The 19,463-nt window shown below is 58.4% G+C and overlaps 8 protein-coding genes across 8 annotated transcripts; 2 read left to right on the forward strand and 6 right to left on the reverse strand.

Annotated features, from left to right (window-relative positions):
- Positions 1 to 175: 175 nt before the first annotated feature.
- On the forward strand, positions 176 to 839 carry TRAVEDRAFT_149158 (60S ribosomal protein L30). Its single transcript, XM_008040717.1, has 3 exons — positions 176 to 336; positions 481 to 628; positions 685 to 839. The coding sequence occupies exons 1-3, from the start codon at positions 204 to 206 to the stop codon at positions 749 to 751; spliced, it is 348 nt and encodes a 115-aa protein (XP_008038908.1). The 5' UTR covers positions 176 to 203; the 3' UTR covers positions 752 to 839.
- Positions 840 to 964: 125 nt separating this feature from the next.
- Positions 965 to 2,755, reverse strand: TRAVEDRAFT_149162 (actin-like ATPase domain-containing protein; the record flags this gene model as incomplete). Its single annotated transcript, XM_008040718.1, has 6 exons — positions 965 to 1,093; positions 1,155 to 1,333; positions 1,389 to 2,269; positions 2,329 to 2,485; positions 2,538 to 2,595; positions 2,648 to 2,755. 6 exons carry the CDS (start codon positions 2,753 to 2,755, stop codon positions 992 to 994), a joined length of 1,485 nt encoding a protein of 494 aa, XP_008038909.1. The 3' UTR covers positions 965 to 991.
- A 217-nt stretch (positions 2,756 to 2,972) lies between these two features.
- On the reverse strand, positions 2,973 to 4,402 carry TRAVEDRAFT_47908 (uncharacterized protein; the record flags this gene model as incomplete). The annotated part of the gene is made up of 4 exons (XM_008040203.1): positions 2,973 to 3,622; positions 3,675 to 3,798; positions 3,849 to 3,896; positions 4,235 to 4,402. 4 exons carry the CDS (start codon positions 4,400 to 4,402, stop codon positions 2,973 to 2,975), a joined length of 990 nt encoding a protein of 329 aa, XP_008038394.1.
- A 1,046-nt stretch (positions 4,403 to 5,448) lies between these two features.
- Positions 5,449 to 6,568, reverse strand: TRAVEDRAFT_124166 (eukaryotic phosphomannomutase; the record flags this gene model as incomplete). The annotated part of the gene is made up of 7 exons (XM_008040719.1): positions 5,449 to 5,553; positions 5,621 to 5,812; positions 5,866 to 5,902; positions 5,950 to 6,012; positions 6,077 to 6,245; positions 6,303 to 6,432; positions 6,488 to 6,568. The coding sequence occupies 7 exons, from the start codon at positions 6,566 to 6,568 to the stop codon at positions 5,449 to 5,451; spliced, it is 777 nt and encodes a 258-aa protein (XP_008038910.1).
- Positions 6,569 to 7,944: 1,376 nt separating this feature from the next.
- Positions 7,945 to 8,710, reverse strand: TRAVEDRAFT_58893 (uncharacterized protein). Its single transcript, XM_008040720.1, has 2 exons — positions 8,208 to 8,710; positions 7,945 to 8,148 (listed from the first exon to the last, which is right to left on the reverse strand). The coding sequence occupies exons 1-2, from the start codon at positions 8,697 to 8,699 to the stop codon at positions 8,086 to 8,088; spliced, it is 555 nt and encodes a 184-aa protein (XP_008038911.1). The 5' UTR covers positions 8,700 to 8,710; the 3' UTR covers positions 7,945 to 8,085.
- A 202-nt stretch (positions 8,711 to 8,912) lies between these two features.
- On the forward strand, positions 8,913 to 10,724 carry TRAVEDRAFT_29249 (uncharacterized protein). The gene is made up of 6 exons (XM_008040024.1): positions 8,913 to 9,118; positions 9,174 to 9,246; positions 9,601 to 9,675; positions 9,729 to 9,893; positions 9,951 to 10,064; positions 10,124 to 10,724. The coding sequence occupies exons 1-6, from the start codon at positions 9,012 to 9,014 to the stop codon at positions 10,238 to 10,240; spliced, it is 651 nt and encodes a 216-aa protein (XP_008038215.1). The 5' UTR covers positions 8,913 to 9,011; the 3' UTR covers positions 10,241 to 10,724.
- Positions 10,725 to 12,802: 2,078 nt separating this feature from the next.
- Positions 12,803 to 14,598, reverse strand: TRAVEDRAFT_20676 (uncharacterized protein; the record flags this gene model as incomplete). The annotated part of the gene is made up of 12 exons (XM_008039930.1): positions 12,803 to 13,130; positions 13,192 to 13,350; positions 13,406 to 13,421; positions 13,481 to 13,621; positions 13,683 to 13,684; positions 13,758 to 13,846; positions 13,908 to 14,005; positions 14,067 to 14,128; positions 14,185 to 14,186; positions 14,237 to 14,397; positions 14,450 to 14,484; positions 14,540 to 14,598. The coding sequence occupies 12 exons, from the start codon at positions 14,596 to 14,598 to the stop codon at positions 12,803 to 12,805; spliced, it is 1,152 nt and encodes a 383-aa protein (XP_008038121.1).
- A 1,640-nt stretch (positions 14,599 to 16,238) lies between these two features.
- TRAVEDRAFT_168545 (uncharacterized protein) lies at positions 16,239 to 19,328 on the reverse strand. Its single transcript, XM_008040721.1, has 12 exons — positions 18,979 to 19,328; positions 18,799 to 18,932; positions 18,654 to 18,744; positions 18,239 to 18,597; positions 18,075 to 18,186; positions 17,991 to 18,018; positions 17,895 to 17,927; positions 17,668 to 17,838; positions 16,957 to 17,461; positions 16,862 to 16,900; positions 16,564 to 16,802; positions 16,239 to 16,504 (listed from the first exon to the last, which is right to left on the reverse strand). The coding sequence occupies exons 1-12, from the start codon at positions 19,175 to 19,177 to the stop codon at positions 16,345 to 16,347; spliced, it is 2,070 nt and encodes a 689-aa protein (XP_008038912.1). The 5' UTR covers positions 19,178 to 19,328; the 3' UTR covers positions 16,239 to 16,344.
- Positions 19,329 to 19,463: the final 135 nt, after the last annotated feature.

Raw genomic sequence — 19,463 nt, forward strand, 5'->3', positions numbered from 1 at the left:
CACCGACGCGCGATCCCTTTGGCCGTGTTTGGCCTTGGCCTGCATTCGTGCCCCTAGCGCCGGGTTAGGAGCTCCCACGCGGAGTCTGAACCTTATCACTGCAACTGCCTAGCTGCCCGTCCGGTGTACCGACCGCCGCGCGCCTGCCCAGTCTGCAGCATCAAGACACCCGACGCCCGACACCCTCGTCCCCGACAACCGCGATGGCCCCCACCAAGAAGTCCAAGGCAGCAAAGTCCTCCGAGTCCATCGCGTCTCGCCTGGCCCTCGTCGTCAAGTCGGGCAAGTACTCCCTCGGCTACAAGTCTGCCCTCAAGCAGATGCGCAACGGCAAAGGTTCGTCCTCTTCGCTGACTTCTCTCTCCGGGGACTGGAGCGTGAGGCTGAGAAGGTCCCTTGGCTAACCATCTCCCCCCTCTCCCCTCCCTCCCTCCCCTGCCGTTGCCTTGCTCCTGCATCGCATCGCTGCACACCTCACAGCCAAGCTTGTGCTTATTGCCGGCAACTGCCCCCCTCTCCGCAAGTCCGAGCTTGAGTACTACGCCATGCTCTCCAAGACGTCCGTGCACCACTTCGCGGGCACCAACGTCGCGCTCGGAACCGCTGCCGGCAAGCTCTTCCGTGTCGGGTACGCTTCGTTCATTGATCGTCTTTTTAGCCACAAATTGATCTGAAAATTGCCAGTGTCATGACCGTCAGCGACCCTGGTGACAGCGACCTCCTCACCGTCGCGGAGGCTGCCGCCCAGTAAAAATATCATACCGCACACCATCATGTATTGGATCTCGCTCGGGCACCCATCCCGCCAGGCGTTGTATGATTTATGAGCTTGCCATGACCAACTCAGACATGTGTGAACATGTGTGATCTTCCGCTATGCCGATCTTGCGTGCCGATAGGTGGACAGACCCCAGACCTCGTATGTTAGCTTGACCACAAGATCGATGTGGGAATTCGAGCATCCGTAACTTATAAAATACAAACAATACATTCACAACAACGATGGAGACTGTCCCAGTACAGTACGCGGCCCGCGGTTCACGTAGTCCGCTTTCGACACGAAGCTCTTTCCTCCCGAGTCATTGAACGACAGCTGCAAGGCGCAAACCGTGAGCACAACACCTCGCGTGATACATCCATGAGAATGCTCTCACCTTCGCCACGATGCTCGTCCCGAGGAAGCCCGCCAGCCCGTCGCCCTTGTCCCGATACTCGGCGAAGTAGTCAGGCACTCGCAGCGTCTTCACCCCCCGCGGCTGCACCTCGTTGTTCAGCACATCCGGCGCGCTCAGAATGTACGGCGAGACCCGGGCGGAGAGCGCGAGCCCGAGACCTGCAATCCGTCAACGTCTGCATATGTCGCCCAAATGACGCGAGGAGCGACATACCCTTTATGTGGTTCGTGATCGCCCCGGTCACGAACAGGCCCTGCCAGATGTAGTTGCGCTGGTCCACATCCGTCTTGTTCACCGCCTCGCCCACCGCGTTCTGCAGCGGCCTCAGCAGATCCCTCGGCTCCTTCCCCAGCACGCCCGGCACGCCCTCCAACAAGCCGGGATCAAACAGCGGCTCGCAGAACCGATGGCGCTCCTTCCCAATCGTCACCTCCTTCCCCCCAAACTCGATCGTCACCAAGTCGAGCGCCTCCATCTCCTTCGCGCGCGCCTGCTCCGCGGGCAGCGCCTTCGCGTTCTGCTTGCGCTTCATCCCGCTCTCGATCACCGCGCGCTCCTTGCCCGCGACGACGATCGCCGCGATGTCCGTCACGCCCTCGTCCTCGAGGTCGCGCGCGGCCTCGCCCTCCGCGAGCACCCTTACCAGGCCCCCCGCCCACACCTGCCGCGCGAGCGCGAGCAGCGCCGCCTGCAGCTGCTCCGGCGCCAGCGGCGCGTCCGCTGGCGACAGCGCGGACGTCACGCTCGTGTTCGCGCGCAGCAGGTGCGCGAGGTACGCGACGCAGTCGTTCAGGCCCACGGGCACCGAGGTGCGCGCGACGTGCACGGGGAACCCGTCTGCGATCGGGGTGACGTCGCTGTGGTCGAGGTCGATGTCGACGACGACCCCAGAGAGCTGCATGCCGGAGATGACGGCGAAGTGCTGTGCCATGGGGCGGTCGAGGATGGCGAAGCCGGCGACGTTGAAGCGCTCGAAGAAGATCTGGCATATGCGCTCGTACGCGTCGCGCGGGAGGCCCGTGACGATGGAGAGCATGACGGGGGACTCCATCTGTGCGCGGCGGAGGCCGAGCTGGTAGAAGAGGATGTGTTTCCTGTGGTCCGGCACTGTGGCATGAGTGCTGAGAATAGGGGATATGGGATGAGCACCCACCATAGTGCCTCTGCCTGCGTGAAGTCGCTAATTTGTCCATCTGCAAACGGCCAGTAGATGGCGATATCTTGGCCGGCAGCAAGGGCTTCGTCCAATTGAGTGCCGACGAGGTAGTCGGTCACTTTCGATGAAGTAGGAGCTTTTGAGGTCGAGGGACCTGCTGAACGTTGGTATAGTCATATCTCTCTAGTCTCCAAGACAGAACATACCATCGTCCCCATTTTGTGTTGCGCCGTTGCGTCTGAGGCCGACCCGCGCCGGGATGTCCTATGTTGAACTGTTTGAGAGACTCAGGCAGCCAAGACATGCGAGGACGTACGACGGTAGGGAGACGGAGGAGGTCGTGGAGGCCAATGCCAGCTCGTATCGACGTCCGGCTCGTCTCGATGATAACGACGGTCGAGTCGCGGAAGGTAGCGTTGCTCATGTCGAGGCTGAGGGAGGTGGAGGAGACAAGCGAAGGCTCGCGCGTCTCCGCGATCACGCTCGACGCGTCGCGCCGTCAACAAACGCTAAACAGACGCCCGAATCCTCCGCATCTCATCCAGCAGAAAACTCGTGCATTTCAGAGCAAAGAACGACAGCAAAAGCAACAGAACCATTATGCGAATATACCGGCCTCCGCCCCAAAACCCTCCGCGCCCCTACAGCGACCGCGCCGCCGCCTTTTTCGACGCAGGGCCCGCCCCCGCCGCCCCGGGCACCGCCGCCGACCGCCCCTCCGCCGCCGCCTTCACCTCCGGCCACACCCCGCTCCCATCAATGATCCCCGCCTTCTCCAGCTCCCCGAACCGCACCGCGAACGTCGAGTACCCGATGCTCTGCGGCGGGTTCACCGCCGCCCGCTCCGGCGCTCCCCCGCACATATATGGCCGCGACTGCTGCAGCGCCGGCTCGCTCCGCCTGTGCCGCACAGTGAGCAGCCCCGGCGCCAGCGCCTCGCGCGCATCGAACGGCGCCAGATCCGGGAACGGGCCCACGGGTGCATCTTCCTCATCCTCCTCTGGGCTCGTCTGCACGTGCATGCGCTTCCACCGCCTTGCCACCTGCGAGCTGGTGGGTGCTCTCCACTGCTGGGGCTGCCTGATGTGCACAATGGGAGGGGTGAATATGTACGCTGGGATGGGGCTGTCTGGGAGAGGTATAGGGTTTGTGGGAAGGTGAGGGTGAGGCTTCCGGAGTGGCCTGAGTGCTGGGGAGTACTCTGCAACCCTCTGGTCAAGCCAGTCTCTGTGGACACCCTGGAGATGCTCAGGGAGCCCTTGTGCATTGCGACCAAATGTCAGAGGGCAGTCTGGGTGTTGGTGAGCAGGCGCATATGTCAGTAATGTGGTGTGCACACATACCTTGCAGGGGACAAGGGAGGAGCACCCTTGAGAGATGGCTGAGGTCAATGTGTTGCTCAATGCTCTCCAGGCTGTCATGGAGGCGTCCAGAGCACTTTGGAAGTGGGCACTCAAGGAGACCAGGCTACATGCACTATTAGCTTCATCGCCAACATGACCCAAAGTCTGCCTTACCAGTGCTGATGTTGCAGGGTCCAGCCCCTCACAATGCCGGTGGAGATGCTGGTGAGCATAGGAAATGGTGATTAGCAAACAGTGTCAAAATGCGAACAGCATAGCGAGCAAAACAAAGAGCATATGCTACACAAAAATGCGAAATTGAAGATGAGGTGGCAGCAACCGCGTAAGGCTTGCCCATAGTCAGAAAGACATAGTTTATCCATGCTGATGGCCCACATAAGCTCTCCTATCTCAGAAGGACAGGCAAGGAGGCCGAGAAAGAAAGACAGCTGTCCAAACTTCGCATTTTTGCCACTCGCATAAGCGCAAAAGTGCGAAGCAAAGACGGGATTCTCACCCCCTACACACCCCCAAACCACAACAGAACAAGATGCCCATACCTCCTGCAGAGTCTTCCAGCTGTTCAGCTCCGTCCCACAGTGCTCCCAGTCACAGATGAGGGGGGAGGAGTGAACAACCTCTTTTGCGACATCGATGATGCGCTCCACACTGAGCACAATCCCTGAGGAGCCCTCAAGTGCAAGGTCAGAGAATGGCAAGGACCCCATGCGTAGCAGGCACTCTGGAGCTGGGTGAGTGGGTGGAGGAGGGCAGGGGCTGTGGGAAGGAGGTGTGGTTGTTTGTAAGAAGTTAGGGTTGGAGCAGCGGCACCGGTGGCACGGCAGAAGCCCGCTCCATATTTAGATGGTTCACAATTACATTAAACGCGTTTTGTAGCCTTTGTTACGATTCTGAGTGCGAATTACACAGCACCCGCATATTATGCAGCGTGCCGATTGGCTCGCGAGTGCTTCCGTTGAAGCGGCGCCGGAGCGATGCTGGTTTCAGCGGATGCGACCCTAGATTAGTTCTTGGATCGGCGCGGGCGATCCGGCGCGGATCATCCTTCTAAGAACGACAGGCGCCGAAGATGCGGTGGACGGCGAGGTTGCAAGCTTGCGAGGAAATGTCTTCGCGATGCGGTGAAAGATACAGATAAATACGGTAATTCCCGTGGACGTATGTCACGGACCGCGAAAAGTCCGCGAACATAAGTTGCACGGCGCGTCGGTCCACACGCGACTCCGAGGACTCTGCAATACCTTCGCACCGCGCGTTCGTGCAGCCTTCCGCGCTTATGCAATGCGCGCATAGCTCGCACATAAGCGGTCGTGTATGTCTTTCTGTAGAGTGATATTTGCATGAGAACTTAATGACGTGGACTCGGAGGAGCAGTGCGACGACAAAACGTTATCGAAGTTACCCCCGTGACGAAGTTTATGTCCTTCGCGTATGCATACACATTACCACTGGAAGGTGCGTGGGACGCACATAAATCGGCGCGCAAGGTCAAGCACGGCTTGAGCTCTGAATCAGGACGCGAACGAGGGCGTAACCGACGACGAGTTCTCGCCGCGGCCGATTGACGTCAAACGCATTGCGCGGGTACCCCGGTTATAAGTCTTCAGTATCATGATCTATTCCCTAGTAGTCCGTCTAGTACATCTTGAATTATCTGCGCCGCTTGCCCCAGCTGATCTAAACGGGATTCCACGTGAGTTTACGCACAAATACACAAGTGAAAAGTGGCAATAAATCACCAGTTTTTTCCACCTCAGAGCTTGAAGATCTCCTTCAGCTGCGCGACGGTATCCTCCGGGTTCTTCACCGTATGCCCAACCACACCCGGGTGCACAAACAGCTCGTAGTCGTTCCCGCCCTGCCCACCGCACTTGTCAGCATACTCCTCGCCCAAGCACCCACGCGCAAGAAAGAAAGCGGCGCACCTGGTACGTCTTGTCGCCGAAGAAGTGGATCTCGTCAAACGCCTCGTCCGCGACGTGGCGCAGGCAGAACGTCTTGTCCCAGCCGTTCGGGAAGATGTCGAACGAGATCTGGCCGCCTATCGAGAACGTGAGGCCGTAGTCCGCGAACTTCTCCTGCAGCACCTTCACGAATGCCGGGCGGATGCCGTGAATCTGCGCGCGGGGTCAACGAGGACACGGGTGCGGATAGCGGCGGCGCGGCGTACCTTGTCGTACGCCTGGAAGTCGAGACGCTCCTGGATGCTGGCGCGGTATCAGCGCGGGTGCGAAGTGCAAGACAGGCGACTTACGTAGCGTTACGGCCGATGGGCGTGACGTTGATCATGCCGTTCCGGAACTCGATGAACGTGCCGCTGTATCGACGCACGCGTTGAGCATTCTCACTGTGCACGAGGAATACAACACGCAGGCACGCACCGCTTGATGGGGATGTCGATGTCCGCGAGATAGTGCAGGATGAAGTTCACGAGGACCTTGTAGCGCTCCTCGCCGACGTACTTGATGAACGCCTCCGAGGGCAGCGGCTTGCCCAGCTTGAACGCGGTGAGGCCGTTTTCGCCGAATGTGTAGTCAAAGTAGTCAACAACTAATCGTGCGCACTCGTAAGCTTATACGGCAGGCATAACATGACACAGCGACGCACCAGTTTTGCCCGAGTTAGGGACCGCAAACTGCTCGGCGATCTTGACAAAGTCGGACCCGCCGACGATGCCCGTCACGACCTTCTTGCGCAGCGCTGCCACAGTATCAAGCACCTCCGGGGCGACTAGCTGCTCCGCATGAACGACAGCCTCCAACGCGAGGCGGTGCAGCAAGAGCAAGGCGTACCTGCCGCGCGAGCGTGAGCGTGCCGTCGACGTCGAAGAGGACGAGCTTCTTTTGCGGGCGGTCGGCGAACACGGAGGCCATTGTTGCAGCAGTTCTACGACGAGGTATCTGGGGGTGAGATAGCGGGGAGGACGGGGAGCGGGGCGAACGGGGAGGACGCGGTATAAGAGCGCGAGCAGGCGCGTCGGAAGATCAAGATCGGTCGCGTAGATCTATAGCAGTCACGTGCCGCAGTACTTGTCCACGAACGCGACCGCGGCCACGTCCTCCCGCCTGCGTCCATCCATGCAGTACGCGCTATGAGTACGTGTTGTGTACGTGTCTGACTGAACGGATGTGCGGACGATGCTGATCGGACGACTCCAACAGCCGGCGGTGCTGTATCCACCCTGCCATCCTACACACGTCCTCGACATGAGTCAACAGCCGATATTCAATCACAGCAGGCATTGTCCTCGCGTTTTCGGACTGGCATGGACTTTTATTAATTCAACCGCAACACTACCCATATGATAGTGGGCGCGCCGACGCGTTTATCTTGCCGATCTTTTGCAACATCGTAGGGGCTCTTCTCACGTCCATATCCAGCTACAACAGACCGGGCCCAACGGTGGCTTCACCGTCATCGCTGGTGCACACTAGCGCACCGAGGTCATGACGTGGGGGAGTCACTTGGACTACCAGTGGCTTCCCCTGTTGCTAGTGCCGCGGTGCTGGCCGGTTTCTGCTGGTATGCCTCCACATACAAGCGAAACGTACGCATGAAACCGCGCGCTAGCGTACTACTACACAGACTCGGGAGCGTCGACAGCGCAGTGCATGGCTGCAGCTGTGATCATCAGTATCACCGGAGGTACGTGGTAGCTTGAGCTTCCGATGCAGCCGTATACTGAGCCTACTCGGCTACTCAGAGCCTGTGCCCGTGCGCTTTGAGCAAAGGACACCTCTCCCCGGTCGTCGAATCGCGCTGTTGCCCGACACCGCGCCGCTCTGGTACACCGGATCTGAGCGCGGTAACATAACCTCATCCGTTCCCGGAAACTGTCCTACCATTCGCGCACTGAATAGAACATGCGCATCGCGCATGTCCCGATGTCCTGGAAGGGATGACGGCTGCATGCGAGGGGGATCGGGACGCTCGGACGTCGATATGCTCTTCCGACGGGGAAGCTATGCGACTCGGTGTGAGAATCGGGCTCCGCGTTGGATGGCAGAGATGCCGACTGTGAGCAGGTACATGTTGGAGGCAGAACGAGTGGTCATTTATTGCGGCTTCTGACATGCACGCGGCGGATCTCGCAATTTATACATACGCCAGATACGCTAATTTTCACATAGTGCTGTGGTGGAGACTCTGCGAAGTACGTCCGATTCCAAGAGATGTCGAAGCCACTCAATTACGCAGTGAGAACTCCGCCAGCTATCGGGCCTGGGAGCGACGCGCGCCCACAAAGTCTGGGACATACAACTTCCGTTAAAGCCGAGCCCTGGCCAGTACATCGGGAATACATATAGACTACACTCTTCTGATACACGTTTACCGTCCATAGAAGCCCATCCGCCTTCCTTTCCCCGAGTCACATCCCACTCAGTGGCACTCACGCATCGACAAGCGTCTTGGTATCGCTCTGATCGTCCGCTGGTTTATCCTCTGCGTTATCCTACCCCGCCGTGCCTGAGCATTTTGTCCTCTCGCGCAGCCACCGACGCCACCACGCACCTTGCCCCCGATCGCGGTCAGCTGCGCGAGCGCCCCCGTGCGCGCAAGGTACGCCGCGCCCGAGTCCGCCCAGACCTGGTAGTCCGTCACCTTCGCGTCCTGGTCAAAGTCGAGGATGTACACAAACGTCTCCTCCCACGCCTGGCCCGTCCCCGCCCCCTCCGCCCACGTGAACTTCGCGCTGCCCTTGACGGACACGCGCGACGCCTCCGCGTCGACGACGTAGGGCCCGAAGGACATGTCCTCGTACGTGAGGTGCTGCTGGAGCAGCTCGAAGTAGGCGGGGACGGAGGCGGGCCCGGCCCGGCCTGCGAAGGGGCGGCCGAGGAAGGGGGCGAGGACGGGAAGACCGTGCTCGAGTGCCGAAATCTGATGGGTCGACGAGAAGTGAGCGAGGAGGGTGCCGACGTCCGCCTTTGCGGCAAACGCAGCACAGAGAGCCTGTGCGGACTCGAGCAGTTGTTTGCGTGTTGGCTGGCGGGCGAAGGACATCGTTGCTGCAGTGGACGACGAGGAGAGAGCTGTAGGTGATCGACAGCGAGCACAGCCGCCCACCCAAAGACACGGGCGCCACAGGGCACGTGGCGCAACACGAGGCGGATCGAGATCCTGCTTTACGTACATTGCGGTTAATGAAATGGGCGCTTGTCTGAAGACTAAAGGAGGGGCGCTGCTCGCCGCCGTCCGCTCGCGCCCTCCGCCAATCCGCCCTCCTCTCCCTCTCCCCCTTCGCCCGCCTTTCTCGCCCCGTCTCCCTATTGTTCCCCCTTTCTGCAGCTCTAGAGCGCAGCGCAGGCAGACTTGATGTCGTCTGGATCCAACGGAGAGCCCAGCCGCCGGAGCAAGAGCACCGAGAGCAGCGATCTCTCCAGCTCCCACGAACAGGAACACACCCCGAGCTGGGAACCACGGTGCGTACTCCGTCCTGCCTGTGTATATCGTGCGCCGTGCTCAGTGTGTCCCCAGCACGCTCTGCGTCGCGCTCGAGTCTGCGTCGAGGCGAGCATCGCTGCAGGAGCGCCAGATCAAAGACCTGGAGGTAAGTCCGGCCGTCCGAGATCTTCCCCTCCCCATTCGGCTTCCCAGCAACCATCGCTCGCGCCCTGCCCGACGTCCTTCGCATGTCAGCGCACGCCCCGCCGCCGTTCTCAGTTGTCTGCACGACGCATCTCACGTCGAGTAGAATCACATGGATTGCCTGCGCAGTGCGCTGTGGAGATGCTCAGCTGTCAGGGCGATCTTCCTCCCTCGAGCTGCCCTTATCGAGCTCCCATTCAATCCAGTACAGCCTCCAAGCGCCCGCAGAATCATATGCACCTCTCCTCACTCGCGACCGTCCCCCATGCGGCGCGGAGCCCGTCGGAGCGCAGCTAACTCTCCCTCTCTCTTATAGAGCAAGCTCGCCCTTGATCTCAGCAACTCCCGCGCCATCGAGAACCTGCTCCAGGAGGTATTCACCAGCATCAACGTACGTGAATACAGCGCATCTATTCACCCTCTCGCTCACCCGTATTATCGCAGCAAACAAACGAGCGCGCCCGCTTCGCTTCGCATAACACCGTGCCCCATATAGAGCAGACCCTCGACGAGGATTTCGCCGTTTTGGAGGAACTGGAGGAGCAGCTTCCCGAGGTCGGCTCTCAGATACGTGATATCCGCAAGGTCTACGATCGTGGCAGAGTCAAGGTACGCGTCACCTCTGTATCTGTGGTCGGCTTGTCACATACTAACTGCTGCTCCCAGGCGTGCGAGCTCATGTCGTCCCTCGAATGGCTGAACACCCCGCTCTCTCAGAAGTTACGGACCATCATATTCACGCCCAACGCTCCCATCAGTAACAGGTGGAAGGTCGCCGTCGTAAGTCGAGACCCGCCGCCGCATACCCCGGACAGCTCCGCCTAACGCGCCACCTCTAGCGTTCCATCTTCGCCCTCGTCTTCTGCGCATGCCTGTGGATCGCTTGGATCACCCTCCGCGGAGCCATCCGCGCGCACCAAAAACGGCTCGTCTGGGGCGAACGCCTCATGAGTTGACCGACTCGTCCGCCGTCCGCCGTCTCTCCGCCGCCTCCTCGTCGCAGCTCCCTTCGCTCTGCTCGCAACACCCTATCGTCCGCTGTGCACGATCGCCGCTCGTTACCTCTCATTCTTCTCCCCCATGCACGTACATATCAGCATCCCTGCATCCCTCCCCATTTACCATTTCCCTTCCCCCCACCTTTCCACCCCCTCCCCCCCATCGCACGCCTCGCCTCCCTGCATCCTGCATCCCATTCTGCCCACGCACCGTGCTCCTCCATCATGGCTCTCGTACTGTACAACGGCTCCCTATAGTGCCCCCGCATTCCCTTTGTCTACGGCCCCGCCATCCCCATCCCATTTCCCTTCCTCTTTCGCTGTCTCTTCCTGATGGTTCCTGACTAGCCTTTCTCGTCTCGTCCCGGTCACGCATTCCCCCTCGGCTCGATACCATCGTGTAACATTATTGTTGTATATGAACATAGACTCCCTGCTTTCCCGTCTTCTCGGTATCAACCTCATCTGGTTTCTACGTCTCGCATCTCGCGTTTCCCTATCTGCTTCTCTCCCAGTACGTATACCGCGCCGCGCCCTATGGCCCCAGGGGCGCGCTCGAGGCCGCAGACCCGCGCAATACAATCGGGCCCGGGACATCGTACCACGCAAGCATTTCACTCCGCGACGATCGTGCACTATCGGGCGAGGCGGTGTGTGGGGTCATTTCAAACAACCGCCGCCGGGCGTGCGCTAGCGCTAGCACCGGCGTATCAGTACGTCGCGCCCGCGTCTGTACGGTTACTCATGCATGTCCCTCGAGAATGGCGGCCGTTTGGTGTTCACCGATGCACCGTAACGGCGCAAGACGTGGGTGTTCTCGTGCAACGGATATCCCGCTGAGGATGATACAGTACAACACAACGCTCCCGCCATGCAACAGGATACAGATACAGATACAGATATCGGGCGCCACGAACTCGACGCCCACCGCCCGTGCGCCCCTTGGCATACACTCAAATCGCAGCTGACCCTGCTCCAGCGGATCGCTCAGGTACGGGGCCGGGGTCTCTACGTCGCGTTCGCGTCTACACGGCTACTCACGCACGTCCCTCAGAAATCCTGCGGACGCGCAAGACGTGGATAGGCTTGTGCAACGGGTATTCTGCTGAAGATAGTACAATACAGTACGACGCAACGCTCTCGCCATTCAATAGGCCTAGGATACAATAACACATACTGGGCGCTGGCACGCACCCGATGCCCACCGCCCGCGCGTCCCTCTGCACATACACTCAAATTGCAGATGTCCCTGCTCCAGCGAATTGCTCAGGCCTCAGGTACAGGGCCGGGTTCTCGCGTCCACAGGCTCTGTACTCCCGGCGCTGGCGAACCTTCAAGTTTGCGGACACGTCTCCTCTCTCATCAGCACTCTCCCCCTGCTGACCCCGTTAGCGCATCACCGATACTAGGTGCCACGGACTCGACGCCCACCGCCCGCGCGTCCCTTGGCATACACTCAAATCGCAGTTGACCCTGCTCCAGCGGATCGCTCAGGTACGGGGCCGGGGTCCCTACGTCCCGCTCGCGTCTCCACGGCTACTCATAGGCGCACCTACCTGCATTGGTATTGCTTATTCACGTAGGCATTGACAATTCTCACAGAGCAGAGCAGAGAAGGAGCTCCGTGCTGCGTGGCGGTGGGAGAGAATACTCCGCGCGCCCTGTCCTCTATCTCCCGCTCTCCCCCCGATGCACTGCATACCCTGCGCGAAATTTGAACGGCGCGAGACGTGGATAGGCTTGTGCAACAGATGTTCTGCTGAAGACAATACAGTACAACGCAACACGTCCGTGTAGGAGAATCGAGCGCGCGAGAGCGAGCGCTATGAGCGGGCGGTCATATACCTACAGGAGTGGCGCGTAGCCAGGTAACCACAAGATACGATACGATAAATAGCTACTAGAGACCAAGACGAGCTGCGCTCGCTCGCCACCAGTACAATAAATATCAAATATTCACAGTCCGCTACTCAACAAGATACAGGTATTACACGTACTCGGCGCCACGAACTCGACTCGACGCCCACTGCCCGTGCGCCCTTCTACATACCCTCAAATCGCAGCTGACCCTGCCTCAGCGGATCGCCCAGGTACAGGGCCGGGTTCTCACGCTTACAGGCTTTGTGCTCCCGGCGCTGGTGGGCACGTCTCCTCTCTCATCACCATATGTCATGACACCGAAGAGGTTCGCTCGAGTAGGTGACTGGGTATAAGCCTGGTCTCGATTGAACGCTACCGACTGAGTTACAAGTCGAGGTCTTTATATATGTATTGAGGAGTTCGAACGAGCGGGGGGCAATCTATCCTAATAGATTGAGTTGGGCAAAGGGTGAAGGCAGATGACGAGCAGGGACGAGGGCGCAAGAGTAAGGACAGGAGGAGTGGGCGTAAGGCAAAGTTAGACAGGGCGAGAGTTTTCAACGGTAAGGACGGTGGGGGATAGGAAGAGAATGAAGCAGGAGGATGAGAGCGACGAGTCCGCGCGAGGCGGGACTCCGGGAGTAGCGTACGGCGCGGGCGCTACACCATGCCTCCTTCTGACCCCGCCGGCGCATCCCCACCACCGACAGCCTTCTCAGGGTCTGCGCCCCACCCCTCTGCATTATCCTCCTCTCCGAAAGTCTCTTCATCAGACTCGTGCGCCAGTGGGGCCCCGAGCACGTCCACGGTGCTTGCCACGCTCGCGAAGCGCATCGTCGACGCCGCATCCCGGGGGTGACCGACAACGAAGGAAGACCCAGTGCCGGCGCTGCTAAGCAACGTGTCGGACCCGCCCCCGCCGTTGGCGCCGCGGTGGTCAACCTCGCGCAGGTTGAGGATGAAGCGTGAGACCAGAATGGACGTGATGCTGCAGGATCGTGGATTAGGATAGGATCGTTGCGAGGATTTGGCGGGAAGGGTACACATACGGCTCCTCGAGAATCGTTACGTAGCTGGCTTGCGCAATCATGTTGCTGGGCTGAGGTGGGTGCTTGTTACTGATCCACCGGTGCGTGACGAAGGCGACACCGCGGCTCACCTTGACCGCGTTAAGCATCATCTGCACTGCATTCATAGCGACAAGTACGCTGCAGACCCGTCAGACATCTGGATCTATACACAGCACGGGACTTAAGTACTCACACGAAGTAGATCGTTCCTGCCAAACCGTCATCAGCCACCCTGTTTATACCAGCCGAAGGCCTCGAAGAGACTTACCATCACGAAGCAGGATAGTGCTGAAGGACGTGGAAATTCTCGCGTCGCGCGACGCCTTCCTGAGCCCGTACGTGTTTGCCCAAGTCACCGCAATGACTAGGACGTCCGCGGCCATCAGCGTTGCACGCGAGACGATCGTTACTGCATGGTGCCGTTTCAATGTCCCGTCTACAAGCACAGCACGAGAGAGCGATGTACGTACAGCTGTGCGTGCGCTGTCGCAGTCAGTATACCGGAAAATGGACGTAATTACACAGTAAACTCGGAGGAAGCTCACTTTTTGCTCAACTGGGGGGTGATGTCCGACAGCTCGTTACAATTTAACGGCGCGTCGAGGTTTATGTAGCTAAAGGTGGAGAAATAATACTGCGGCGAGACAATGCGGCCTCTTCAGCTTCCCATGCGGCCTATTTCAAAGGCCACTCACAGCATTCACTCCCACAGGCACCAGTGAGAGAATGAAGATGACAATGCCGATGGCAGTGGTGCGGCCGCTGAGCGCATAGGCTCGTAGAGCGGAGAAAGCTTTATGTGGCGAGGGAGGGTCAGCCACCATGAATGATGAGCGTAGATGAGATGCACATACTGGCCCATATGATGTACGGCAAGAACTCGAGCACGGCGACGAACCGTCCTATACCCGGACATCTGCAGAATGTTTAGCACGACTTAAAATCTTGCCCATTGGTAGACTATGAACTCACGCCTGCATAGCAAGGATCAGCACCGCATTGCTTGAAATATGGGAGGACTCACTTTGGATTGGATCGGGAACTGCATGACGACGCCCAAGAGGTAAGGCAGAATGATGAAGTATCTGTTCACAAGGAACAGGGCGGTCGCTCCTGAGATCTTGCGGCCCCAGACAAAGCGTACTTCATGGCGGAATGTGAGGATGTAGTCGTAGAGCAGCAGTGCTGGGGTACCAGTTAGCGGAAGCATGAGCCTCCACTGTAAGTTCTAACGTACCGAAAGCACAGTGGGTCCAGCATGAGTACAAGTCCCTGTCGTGTCGTTTGAGTATCGACCACCACAGTGTCACAGTGTGTGTATTCTCACGTAGCTTGGTAGAGCAGGACAAGCTCAGCAGCAGCGTTGAGGTCGGTTTCGGAAGCCATGTAGCTACTCGTAGTGTTAGCAGCCTGAAGGACACGGACACGCACACAGGGGGGGGGGGGGGTCAGTGCGTGAGTCGAAACTCGGACGAAGGTTTCCGGGAGTGCAAGATTCGCTCGGGCGGAGATGGTGACCGATAGTGTACTTCCAGGTGATGATGTGTCTGCTCATCTAGGATCGTTGTCACCCCGCGGTGTACCTCCGGCGTTGGCTCAAGGCGTTTGACCCGCCGAACCACCTGTCCAGTCCAGCGCTACAGGCGCATGGACACTCCAAAGCGACCATGTCACACTTCTGTCGCGCTGTTCTCGACCACGCGCCGCTGGGTTCGTTCCGGCGGCGATTCTTCGCGCAGGAGCCTACGTACTGTCCTGAGTGCGGAATGTTGCAAGACTGCGAGCACGTACTCTTCAAGTGCACGCGCTACCGCCGGTGGGGGGATCTGCGAGGGGAACTCGAGTTTCTGCTGGGGGTGAGCACATACCGTGAACTCGACGGATTCCTTACCACGAACGAAAGTGCGTTCTCACTCGAGAACGCGCCGACTTGATGTGACGAGTGGGACGAGAAGAACCACAGCCGTGGTAGCGAGCCGGACACGGCAAGCTCAGAGCCCTTAGATGTCGGCGCCATAGGCTGAAAAACACTCGCCGCCGACCGTGTAAACACAATCAAAACGCCGCACCTGTACTACGTATGAGCGAGATATAAAAATTTGACCTTAAAAAAAGACGTGGTTGACGCATTTCGAGCCATGCTCAGGATTGCAGGTCTATCGAATCCGGGGAATTCTTGCCTGTGGAGCAATGCGGCTGCTGAGCGCATATGCTCGGAGCGCAGAAAATGCTCGAAGAAAAAGTCAACAACTCAGCGGATAGGAACGGATACAACAAACGTACTGGCCCATATAATGTATGGGATGACCTCGAGTACGGTGATGAAGCGTAGTCATCGTTGTGACCGAAGGACTGTGCGTGCCTTAAGGTTTAGTCAAGTGCGACGGGGACAAAGGCTGGAGGACGGGCATACCAAATATATTTTACGCTTCCGAACGCCCGCTCTATGCAGATGCTGACTTTGTACAAGTAGGTTTCTAACAGTAGAAGGTTACTTCAGCTACCGCACACCAGGTGGTAGACAAGCAGCCCCCAATACTGTAAGGTACTACGGTCAGTGTAAATTGGTTAGCCGCAGGCAAAACTGTGTGGCGTACCTGATGATGATATGTGGCATCAGCTACAGGTTCAGCTAGTGTTTCAAATCGAATATACCGGCCGCAACTGAGGTGAGTAGGATGTCCAGCATCGGACCTGTGAAGTGAAGCCAGTGTCAAATATGAGGCGAGAGCGACAAGGAGTACGGGCCACTGAAAAATACCACTGGTGACCGAGGCATTTTCAATCGACATTTCGTAACCGCGTCGTGAATTTTAGGAAAAAAATAGAGAAACACTGGATACCGGCAGATTGCAGATGCACACCGGTATCATGAAGGCTTCATGGTATTTAACAGGACCTGCAACCAGAAACGATCAGTCAAATGAACGTTGTGAATGGAAAAACATCCTCACGTTCAGTCTGCTTTTGTAACCGCCATCATCCTTATAGAGACAGCACACAACGTGTTGAGCAAGCCGAGAACAAGAAAGGGTATCCGATTATTCAGCTGAATAGATCCTCACGATAGTTACGAAAGCGTGTTACTCGACCCCACTGTCCACCGTCCGTCCATGCAGGCCCCGAGCACGTTCACTCGAACGGCATCCCCTCGACGGCGTCCACAAGCGACGCCCAGTTCCCGACCGACGCCTCGGAGAAGTCGTGCTCCTCGCGCGCGAACGCCTGCACGGCCTGCGTGAGCAGCGTGTTCTCCCGATTGTGCAGCACGACGCGCAGTTCGTGCCACATGCTGCGAGCGCGGCCGTCAGTGTCACGCTCTGCGATCTGTGGCGCGCCGTGGAAACATACCTGGCACGGATGAACACACGTCGAGCGAGTAGCGCTGCGATCGTGGCTTGGTCCTTCTCGATCGCGCCCGTGAGCTTGTCCACTTCCTGCTCGTGGCCCTCCTTCTGCGCCTGCCGGACGGTCTCGAGCTTGTGCCCGGTTGTTTCCACGCGCTTGCGGAGGCGGTCAACTAGGTCTGGCGAGAGCCGGTCGTGGCGGATGAAGAGGTCGCGCATCGCGATGTAAAGGTCACGTTGAGCCTTGCGAGCGTGTCTGTCAGTTACAGGTTGGGGGTGATAGACGGCGGTGATGAACACACCTTCAATGCTTCCAACGTGGAATACAGCATCGTCCGGGACTGGCGTGGGTAATTGGTCATGAGCATGAGCACACCGTGGCAAGCGCGACACATACCCGATGCTCAAGCGCGTCGGCGTGACGCTGTGTGTGGTCGGAGACGTGGCCGAGACCCTGGCGCACACCAGCGCACAGCTCGCAGTCTTCGCCGCGCCAGCAGCGCTCGTTCACCTCAACGAGGGCCTTGAACGTGTTCGTCAGACGCGACAGGTCCGCCTGTCCGTCCAAAGTCGTGGTGCGCCGCGCCGCACCAGTAAGGCCGGAAAAGATTGAAGATGCCGAATCGCGATCGGAGGCGTCCGCGGAAGAGGCAGCGGAGGTCCGCGAGGGCGAGGCGGGAGCAGAGTGGGAGGACCAGCGCGTTGAACCGGATGGGACCAGGGCGGAGGTAGAGAGAGAGGCAGCGAGCGAGAACGAGGGCAGGTGAGTCGGCAAGAAGCTTGGCCTGAGGACAGGAGTGAGCCGTACCGCTGCTGCCTCTCGGCGCCTGACGATCCGCTCCGTGAGTAGGCAGATGCGCTGCCAATGTTCGATGAGGAAGCTGATCTTTCCGCGCACGACGCTGAGCAGGGCAGTTAGCCTCGGTTAACATACTAAACGGCGGTTTCTGGCGAGCAGCCTGACACGAATTCGAACGGAGAATTTGTGGCCCGATATGTGCGATGTGATTCGAAGATTCGAAGGCAGTCAAAATGGAGGATACCGCGTCTTCGGCGGTGCGGATACTGAAGTGCGGAAGAAATAGCAGTGGGGCGGAAAAACACGTACGCAAGTTTATCGTCGAGATCACTGGGTATGCTCATCTCTTCCACGCGATCCACACGTTTGCTCGCCGACTCCTCTTCGTAGGTTATAGAGGTGTGTTTGCGCCACTCCTCAAAATGCGGTTCTGTAAGGAACGACGCGAGGACACCATCTTCCTTAATAATGGGATGATTCCTATGGCAGACCATGAGCCACGCAGCTACTGGTTATGATAGAGGGAGAGCGCTCACACAACGAAGTTGATGAAGCGTGCGAGGCCTCGTCTGATCCACCGTAATAGTTAGTTTGTCAGGCCGAAGACGGCTCACAGATTTGTCGCTACGAACCTTCGTTGTTCCAAGAAACCCTCGTCAGCTGTGAACCGCCGTCAGATCAGGATTCAGGATCACTATATATGTCTGTCAACTTACCTCCTATCCGCTTAGGCGGTAGTGCCGGCAAGAGACGGAAGGGATAGCGCTTGACTAACACGTCCCAAAGAAATACAAATTCGGAATACCTCCGAGGTACGGGGGGCCCGCGCTGCAAGATGAGGACTTAGCCACATTGTGAAAGATCTCGTGGGTTTACGCACGTCACTGGAAACCTCGTAGACAAGGTATCTATTCAGGACGAATCCTTGATGTCCCAAGACGTTGACAAAGATAGTCTCCTGCTTCTTCCACCACTCACGGGGAAGGCCAGTGCCTGCTATACTCGATTGCGCCCCGTTGTTAATACTGCCAAGAGCAGGAAGCTTGGACGGGGCGTTCGGTGACGTCGTTATCCTCGAGGCGTTCCAGGGGTCATCGGCAGAGTAGCCTCGGGTAGGAGGAGGAAGCCGCATGATGTCATGAAAGTTGGACGACGACGGCGTGATCGAGTCGACGTCAAGGCTGGGTTCCGGGAGGGCATTCTGTTGTGCCAGAGCAGCTACACGCTCTATACTGAGATCTGGAGTAAAGCGCTCAGTTTGTCGTGTAATAGACGCATATAGCCAAGCAATTTACCTTTCCCGGACTGCGCAAGGGCGGCGAGGGCGAGAGCAACAAAGAATTCCAGGCGTGATACGCGTGGACGGGAGCTGACAAGGCTCACAATCTGTATAGACAATGTGAGCAAGTCGTATGAGCAAACTGGTGTAACCTGGCGCACCTTATCCACAGTGGACGCTGGGAGAGATGATGTACCCAGCGCTCTGGAGAGGGCGTTGACAGAAGTTTCGCCCGTGCTGTTTGGGTCGACAGCAGACCAAGCCCGGTTGTAGATATGTGGTACAGTCGCATCTCCTACAGGCGATGAACATATGGGCACACGCCAAGCCACAGTACATACCTATCACAGAGCTGAAGCCGTTCGTAGACGGCGTGAACGAGGGAAGGGCAGGAGGGGCCGGACTGGGTGCTGCACTCCAAGGGTCCAAGCCGTCGTCGTACACAGAGCTGAGGAGGGGGTTCTCGGTGGCCATGAAACTCGCACCAAATTGGGAGGTGCCTCCGCCGTAAGGCTGCACCGGACGAGGAGCGTTGAACATGGCGAGGTCGAGTGATCAAGTAGTTGTGGTCGTAAAGGACACGTTAGACTTCGTATCGTGTAGTCAGCAACGAGACGTGCAGCATATAGCCAGAAGAGAAGTGGCAGTGGTCGATGAGCACGTCGTCTCAGGCGGTGAGGACGACGTCGACCGGATCGCAGGCACGCAGCAGGCGCTCAACTTGACGTCGCGCAGTGCAGTGATTGTGTGACTGGCATGACCGTGACGAGACGCGGTCACAGGATCGCGGTGGTGACGGCCATGTGCGCCGGAGATTGGAGCTCCG

Source organism: Trametes versicolor (genome assembly GCF_000271585.1).
Source record: "Trametes versicolor FP-101664 SS1 unplaced genomic scaffold TRAVEscaffold_6, whole genome shotgun sequence".
NCBI classification, from domain to species: Eukaryota; Fungi; Basidiomycota; class Agaricomycetes; order Polyporales; family Polyporaceae; genus Trametes; species Trametes versicolor.

Excerpts from the sequence above, each read along its gene's own strand:
- TRAVEDRAFT_29249 (XM_008040024.1), top strand. The coding sequence starts at position 9,012 with ATGTCGTCTGGATCCAACGGAGAGCCCAGCCGCCGGAGCAAGAGCACC. Across the intron at positions 9,119-9,173 it reads ACCCCGAGCTGGGAACCACG|CACGCTCTGCGTCGCGCTCG; the intron begins GTGCGTACTCCG and ends GTGTGTCCCCAG. Across the intron at positions 10,065-10,123 it reads ACAGGTGGAAGGTCGCCGTC|CGTTCCATCTTCGCCCTCGT; the intron begins GTAAGTCGAGAC and ends CGCCACCTCTAG.
- TRAVEDRAFT_149158 (XM_008040717.1), top strand. The coding sequence starts at position 204 with ATGGCCCCCACCAAGAAGTCCAAGGCAGCAAAGTCCTCCGAGTCCATC. Across the intron at positions 337-480 it reads GCAGATGCGCAACGGCAAAG|CCAAGCTTGTGCTTATTGCC; the intron begins GTTCGTCCTCTT and ends CACACCTCACAG. Across the intron at positions 629-684 it reads GGCAAGCTCTTCCGTGTCGG|TGTCATGACCGTCAGCGACC; the intron begins GTACGCTTCGTT and ends GAAAATTGCCAG.
- TRAVEDRAFT_58893 (XM_008040720.1), bottom strand. The coding sequence starts at position 8,699 with ATGTCCTTCGCCCGCCAGCCAACACGCAAACAACTGCTCGAGTCCGCA. Across the intron at positions 8,149-8,207 it reads TGACCGCGATCGGGGGCAAG|GATAACGCAGAGGATAAACC; the intron begins GTGCGTGGTGGC and ends ACGGCGGGGTAG.
- TRAVEDRAFT_168545 (XM_008040721.1), bottom strand. The coding sequence starts at position 19,177 with ATGTTCAACGCTCCTCGTCCGGTGCAGCCTTACGGCGGAGGCACCTCC. Across the intron at positions 18,019-18,074 it reads ACCGCCTAAGCGGATAGGAG|CTGACGAGGGTTTCTTGGAA; the intron begins GTAAGTTGACAG and ends GGCGGTTCACAG. Across the intron at positions 17,928-17,990 it reads GGTTTCTTGGAACAACGAAG|ACGAGGCCTCGCACGCTTCA; the intron begins GTTCGTAGCGAC and ends ACGGTGGATCAG.